The 7,450-nt window shown below is 58.4% G+C and overlaps 1 protein-coding gene across 3 annotated transcripts in view; it reads left to right on the plus strand.

Annotated features, from left to right (window-relative positions):
- The window catches only part of TCF20 (transcription factor 20), a 104,345-nt gene extending 101,437 nt beyond the window's left edge, over positions 1-2,908 (plus strand). For all 3 annotated transcript variants that reach the window (XM_025457822.3, XM_025457830.3, XM_025457812.1), the window contains one exon: positions 1,652-2,908. Coding sequence is in view for 1 of the 3 variants with exons in the window: in XM_025457812.1 (XP_025313597.1) it covers positions 1,652-1,669 (18 nt within the window). In the remaining 2 variants the exon portion in view is untranslated. The remainder of the gene's footprint in view (positions 1-1,651) is intronic.
- The last annotated feature ends 4,542 nt before the right edge of the window (positions 2,909-7,450 follow it).

Raw genomic sequence — 7,450 nt, forward strand, 5'->3', positions numbered from 1 at the left:
CTCCTAGCATAGTGCCTGCCACATGAATTTTCTTCCCGTGCCCTTGAAAAGTGACTCTTGAGAGGTCAGGGTCCTCTAACATTCAAGGGTCTGACACCAGACTCTGGGGGAAAGGTCCTGTTAGGAAGGCTGCAGGACGGAGCCCGCGCCGGGGCCGCTGTTACGGCCGTAGCAGCCCAAAGCATCAGGCGTTCCCGTGGTCCCAGCCAGGTCGACCAGAGTGCCAAACGTGCTTCATTGTGAGGTTGGGGGCCTGCTCCTCTGAGCAGTTAGCAGGCTAGGGGTGCAGGCCCAGCACTGTGCCAAGCAGTGTGGGGGGAGCAAGCCCTACCCTGTCCCTCTCTCCACAAACAGGGCCTTATAGGGGTGCCTGGACGTCTGTCCTCTGTTCATACGGTGTCTGCACCCCCAACAAGATTTTGCCCCTCTCATTACTTGAGGCATCCCATTAGCTCCCCCCTTACCACGTTTACAGAGGGCCTTTGGTTCTCCCCTCTCCTGGCCAGCAGCCTTCAGCTCAGGGAGACCAGAGCATGGGCCAGGAGGGCCAGGGCGACCTCGGGGGCGCAGAGCCACCTTCACACCTAAGGAAGCCACTCTGTCACTATGGACACCCTGGGAATGGCAGCCGCCTCCTGGGGTTGGCCTCACCCAAGCGGGGGAGCTCTGTCCTGGGTAGTCGTGTTTTCTGCCAAGCAGGGATCCATCTCTTTTTGGCGAGGGCAGTCTTGTGTATATACGGGTGCTTCAAATAGAAGCTGCTTAGCTCCTGCACACAGACCGGCCTTCTGAACCATTTTGCCTGCCTGTTAGTAAGTTGTGTGAGAACAGAAAACGGTGGTGCCGCCTGGGTTTTCCTGACGGTTATTTGTTGGAGGAGGGCACCAGAGGGCCCTGAGAAGAAGGGGTGCTCTGATGGGAAGCCGCCGCCGCTGCCGGCTTCTTTCTGCTCTGATTGTTCTGCACTGATCCTTGGAAACTGCTGTGTCCTCTGAGACTCTGCGCACGGAGAGACCCATGAAGTTCTCTGAGGAGGCCCTCGGTCAACCCCACTGCCCCACGTGGGTCGTCAGGATCGTCTTTCTGACCCAGAGCCTGGGCCGGAAGAGAAGCCAGTGCAGGGGACGCCGGGGGAGCCTCAGAGGAGGGCTCTGGCCCTGCCGCCCGAGCTCGCCAAAGAGTGTTCTTTGTTGAGTGTGAAGGATGCACTCTTGTCAAGCGGCTGTGGTGGGGTTGTGAGCCGGGGCTTCCACAGATCGTCTGGGTGCTCAGCCACTTCTGTGAGGACCGCCCCATGCCCCCCAAAGTGCTGAGCCCCCCGGCAGGCCCCTGGTGGTGGGTCCTGAGCAGGGGTCACCTCGAGAGCAGCCCGACTCTGGGGCCACCCCACCAGGATGGCCGGGAGCTCTTTCCTGGTCTCCGCTGCTTCCGTGCACCGGGGCTGTTGGCAGTGCAGGTGGCCGTGTCCCTGCTGCTCTCCACCGTGCTCCCAGTCGGGGCCACACAGCGGCTCCACCGCAGGTCTTGGGGGTCTCCCACCTAATAGCACACTTGCAGGGGGTTCTGCGGCTGCCAGACTCCCAGAGCAGGGGCTGTAGGCTCTGGGGCTGCGCGGAGGTTCCCAGCACCCAGTATCGCTTCTGTCTTCCAGGTGAGACTGTGGAGATGAGAGGTGGTGGACACTCGCGATGGAAGGAACCGTCCTGCTGTGCGGCCCCGCCCCGCCCACCCCGCCCCGCCAGCACCTCCTCCCTAAGTCCTTACATCACACCCAAACCGTGACACCACAGGAAAGAAAGACCCAAGAAGTTGGAATGGCTGTTTCCATGGACACAATCTCCATAGTGACAATGTGGGGGGAGGGGGGAGGGGTGGGCTGATGGGAAGGGGGGGTGAAAGGGTGGGATAAAAATATATATATATAAATCTATTTTTAGTCTGGAAAGACTTTGTTTAAATGAAAGGTGCGCTATCCCTTTTGATTCTATTTTAAAATTCTCTAGTTAAAGAACTCCAAATTTGTTCCAATAACAGTGAAATTTAAGTGTGAAATTGAACAAGCTGGTCTCATAAAGGACGGGGTGTGGCTTTGATCCTTAGCCTGCCTCACACCGGTTCAGAGAGCTGCAGACCCAGGGCTGAAAGCAGACAAACCACACCAGAACCATCCTTTGTCATTAATTTGTCTCAAAGTGGGAAGGTTTGGGGGCCGGGGGGGGAGGGTGATGTGGGGATGGTCCATGTTTTCAAGAGTGGGGGAATGATGTTTAAACACAAAAATAAATTTTTTTCATTTCCAGAAACACTATTTATTTATTATTTTTAAATTTTTTATCTTTTTGGGGGGTGAAATTGGCAGATGTCCCAAGGTCACAGCTATGTCCTGGATCACTGTGGCCGGTGAGAACCTCGAGCGCCCCACTAAGCACGCGCGGCAGGCAGGGTTGGGGGTGGCCCACGTCTGGCGCGCTCCTGGCCGCTGAGCCCTGCCCCCCAGACAGAAGGTCAGGACAGGAAGTCTAAGCTGTAGGAATCGACACAGGGGAGGGACTGTGTCTGCCGAGCGTGACCAGTGTGGGTTACACTGACCAGGAATACCCAGTTAACCCTTTTTTTTTTGCTTTCATTTTTATAAAGGAAAGGGGGCCTGTCCGGTGAGCAGCCCCACGCTACATGATTCTTTGTGTTGTATTGTTTTGTTTTGTTTTGTAAATTGTATAATTTTTAAATATCTGAGTTTTAAAAAAAGAAGAAAAAAGTACAAAAAAAATTCTTGTTAAGGCCTTAAGAAGGGGTTAGTGCATCTTTCAGGGGTCACTCTGCCGTGGGGATAAAATAGCTGTTTCACAAACAGTTTTATTTAAAAAACAAAAAAAATCAAAAAATAATAAACTTCATTTTAACCTTGTTTCCTTTTTTTTGTTTAATACAAAGCAAAGGCGCGTCTCTTCATCCTCCGCAGCCCCCGAAGGTGGCTTTGCCCCCCTGCAGAGCAGCCCCCCAGCCCCCCGCACCCACACCCGCACCTGCACCCGGCGGTCCTCGCAGCTGCAGGGCCTGAAGAGAAGCGAACCCAGGGCCCCTCTGCGCAGCTCCGCCCGGGTGGGTGGAACTCAGCCAGGGTGTGGGGACGGTCAGATTTACTTAAGTTGGTATGAGGACATATTTCCAATCAACATTAATTTTAAAGGTTATAAAAAAATAATGCAATGTTAATGGACTTTTCTAGCGAACAGAAATACTGGAAGGAATGTTGTGAAGTAGAAATAAGCAATTATAAATGAGTTCTTGTGTGCTCATCAATTTGGGGCTGCAGAAATGGCAGATTAATTCTGTTTTAATGGCTCCATCAAGCAGCGCGGCCCATTTCTCATCTCCCTCACCAGGATGGAGGCGTGGGTGGGTGTGCTGCGCGGGCCACGGGACCTGCATAGCAATGCCGGCTTTTTGAGCTGTGTGGCTTTCCGTCTGCTCTTGACTTGGCATTAACACAGTTCAAGTGAAATTGATAGATTTCAGGTGTCAGGGGCTAAACCACAAAACTTGAAAAATATGTATCTTGAGGAAAATATTTTCCTGACAGCAAATGATTCTTTGTCATCCTGCTTGCCTTCTTCTGTCCCCTTCTGACTTGCTGATGATCCTTGATTCCGAAATGACCATTGGCGGCCGTGGCCACTCCCCCTCCTGTCTCCTGCCTCGACTGCATTTCAGCTCCCACAGCTCTTAAGCTCTCTGTATTTTTCCCCCATAGGCTTTTTAAGAGCAATCTGAAGTTCACAGCCGTGTTGAGCACAAGTCCCAGAACCCTCCCCAGTAGCCCCTGCTCCCCCGCCGCCACCGCCACCCACCCCTAGTTACCGCGCCCCCACCCCCGCGATCCTACTGCACTGACACCCATAGTCAGCATTAGGGATCATCCTTGGTGTTACACGTTCTGTGGGTTCGGACTAGTGGCGCGCACCCCCCATTCCAGTGTCACACAGTCGCCCCGCTGCCCCAGAGCTCCTCAGCGCTCAGCCTGCCCTCCCGCCTCCTGATCGTTGCATGGCTGGAATCCTATAGTGCGTGGCCTTGTCAGGGGCCTCCTTCACTCAGTGATATTTAAGGGTCCCCCACGTCTTGGTGGCTTGGTAGCTCGTTTCTTTTTAGTACCGAAGAATTGTCCGGATGTCCTACCTTTTGCTCACCTCCCCAGAGACATCTTGGTTGCTTCCAAGTTTTGGCGATTGTGAATAAAGCTGCTACAATTATCTGTGTGCAGATTTTTGTGTGGACATCGGTTCTCAACGCCTCTGGGTCAGTGTCACGAAAAAGGTTGCGTTTTGTCAGGAGTCACGGAGCTGACTTGTGCGTCCCCACCAGCAGTGACCCGTGGCCCCACATCCTCACCAGGATTTGATGGTGGCAGTGTCTGGATTTTGGCCATGCTAATAGGTACGCAGTGGTGATTTTTATATACGTAATTTTTAATTGTAGTTAAAGATGTGAAATTTACCATCTGAACCAGTGAGTGTGCAGCTCAGGAGGTGTTAAGTACATTCACACTGTTGCGCGACGGGTCTGCAGAACCATTTGCCGAGCCGGAGCCCTGTACCCTGAAATCACCCCCGGGAGGCGGGCCCTGCCTCTCCGCCGCACCCACCCTGGCCGGGCCCTGGCCACCGGGCAGGAAGCCCCAGCGCCTCCCTGGATCCTCCCCCAGGTTGGGCCGTGCGCAGGGAGAGGTCTAGGCCCGATGCAGGGTCCACTTCCTTTCTGCTCCCGGGAAGGAGGGGGAATTGGGGGGCTTCCTCCACGGGCTGCTGTGCCTCCGGGAGGGGGAGGGGCAGGATGAGCGACGTTCCCGCGCCCTCGGGTGCCCAGGCCCTCTACCTGCTTGCGGGGGGGACGGGGTGGGGTGGGGGTCGGCGGGTGCAGGGCAGCCGTGTTGCTGCGTCCCTCCCCGACAGGACCCTGCCCTGCGCAGGCAGACCCCAGTGACACGAGGGGCCCCCAGGAGCGCTAGCTGGAGCTTCACTGGAGCAGCCGCGCCACCAGGCGGGGGTCAGCCCGGTGTGTCTCTAATAAACCCCAGTAATTTACGCGCTGGCCCTTAGAGACGTTTACATCCAAACAGCACAAATTTTGTAATGGACCCTAGTGCTGCCCTGGGACTTCGACCTCCTGGCACGGCCTGAGACCCTTCGCGGCACGTCGGGGACCTTGAAGCTGCAATTGCACAATGATGGCAAAAATCCACAGGCCTCGTGATGGCTTGTTTGCCCTGTGGCTGCCCCATCCTGGGCCCCGGGGAGGCACTGCCCTCCCTAACCCCATGGGGGTGACTGTTTGGGGAAGGCAACCAAAACCACCGGCAGATAAGGGCCATTTGTCCAAGGCCAGCAGGCGACAGGACATGGGGCCTCCCGCCCTCGGTGCCAGCACTACCGGCTGGCAGCCCCCAGAGCCGCCCCCCTGCCACGCACCTGCCGCGCACGAGCCTGCAGTGGCGCTTTGGTCCCGCTGCCAGGTCACCTTGGAATGCAGCTCCTTGGGTCCTGCTCCAGCCTGGGGCTCTGTCCCCCCTTCCCACGCCTCCCCTGGGTCCTGAGCACCCGGAGCAGGGTCCCCGTGCTCTTCCCACTGTGTGGCGGTCCTTAGCCCAGCGCCTAGCATGTGGCACCTCCAGCGCTGGCAGGAAGAGCCCAAGGCCACCAGGTGCATGGCCGAGGCAAGGTGCAGGCAAGGTGCAGGCAAGGCCCGGCCGGGCCTGGAGGTGGGCCTTCTGCTGGGAGAGGGGGGCACTGGGCAGCCCTAGGGGAGCCGCTCCCACAGACCCCGGCTGCAAACTGGTGAAAGCCCGTGGCCACACCCCCAGTTGCCACCTCTGAATCTGGAGTATAAGGGGGCACCGGGAAGATCCTGGTCCCCTTACCTTGTCCCCTTACTGTGGGGGAGGGAGGGAGGGAGAAGGGGGAGATTCAGGGCGGGGGGGGGGGGGGGGGAATGCCTCCTCTGGGCCCTGCATCAGCGGGGGGAGAGAATACTCCAGCTGCTTCCAGGATGAGAGTGGGCTGCACCCCTGGGGTGGGTGCGGGGCCTGACCCCCAGGGAAGGCCTCCTCCCCACCCTCTGGGTTCTACCTCATTGGAGCGAGTTCTGGCCTGAGTTCCCAGGCCTCACTCATTTAGCGCTTCAGCCTCAACTCCCACCCCTTTGGTTGTTGAGGAAGGAGCGGTGCCTGGCGGGGCGAGGTCACCCCCGGACTTGGAGGGGCAGCGGGGCTGAGCAGGAGGAAGGGTGTGGGGGCCGCGGGCACTGGTGCGGGGGGCACAGAGGCTCGCATCTTCCCTGCAAGGACCGCAGAGTCGGGTGGAAGGGACGGGGCTGGGCCAGGGGCACTGGCAGGGGGGGAGAGGGGCTGGCCCGGGGGTGGGGGGGCAGCCTGAGAAGCCTGTCCCTGTGCTCCTCGGGGCACGCCTGCGAGGGTGTAAAGAAATTGTGTCCCGCTTCGTCGCCCCTCGTCCCCTCGTCTTCCAGAATGGGTCTGAGCAGCTGACATTCGAGGGCAGGAGGAGGAGGAGGCAGGCACACCCCACAGAGGCCTGGGGCACATGTCCTCTCCAGGCCACCTTCCACCTGAGTGTGCAGCAGCCCAGCCGTGGGTCCCTGAGTCGGGCAAGTGGACAGGCACGAAGGGGGGCATCACGGGTGACACCAGGAGGTCCGAGGACCAGTTGGGAGCGAATCTGGGAAAGGAGCTCCGGGGCATTGAACTGGCCCATCTGGGTGACCGGGGAGCCCTGAAAACAGCCCTGCTGCCCCCCCCACCCCCCAACGCACACTCACCGGGCCGTGCCAGCGCCAAGGAAGCCACTCGCCACCACCGCAGGCAGCCTCCAGGCAGCCCCTGGGGACCAGGGACCTTGGCGCTGGCTTCCAGAGTGTGGGTGTGTACGTGCGTGCCCGTGATCGTGTGTCAGTCCTGTGGGTCGTGTTGGTGAATGTGTGAGTGCTTTGTGGTTGCGTGGTTCCGTGAGTGTGAACTCGTGTGAAGTGAGACAACGCTGAGAACGTCACCCCCCCCACAGTCCCTCTGATGCTGTGACGTCCCCACGGCACTGGGCAAGTGCTAGTAACAAACTTGGAAGTAAAACCGCACAGGAGGAGGCAGGTAACGTGAGAAGGCGAGAACGCGTTCCCGGAGACAAGGCTGTGACCACGTTGTGGGGTGTGAGCCTAACATGACGGGTGGTGGCAGAATCAAGTCCAGGGACCCCGGGATTCTCCCCGGGGCCTGTCGCAGAGCTGCAGCGTCGGGCTGAAGGTGAGCCTCTCCCCGCCCCTGACCCCACTACTGTGGGTAAACACCCGGAGAGTGCAGCGGGCACAGGACTCCTGTGGTCACCCCTGCACCTGAACTCCCCTGCACCTGACCCCTCCCTGCACCCTCTGGCAGCACTGTCGC

The sequence above is a fragment of the Canis lupus genome, chromosome 10, assembly GCF_003254725.2.
Source record: "Canis lupus dingo isolate Sandy chromosome 10, ASM325472v2, whole genome shotgun sequence".
Taxonomy (NCBI): Eukaryota; Metazoa; Chordata; class Mammalia; order Carnivora; family Canidae; genus Canis; species Canis lupus.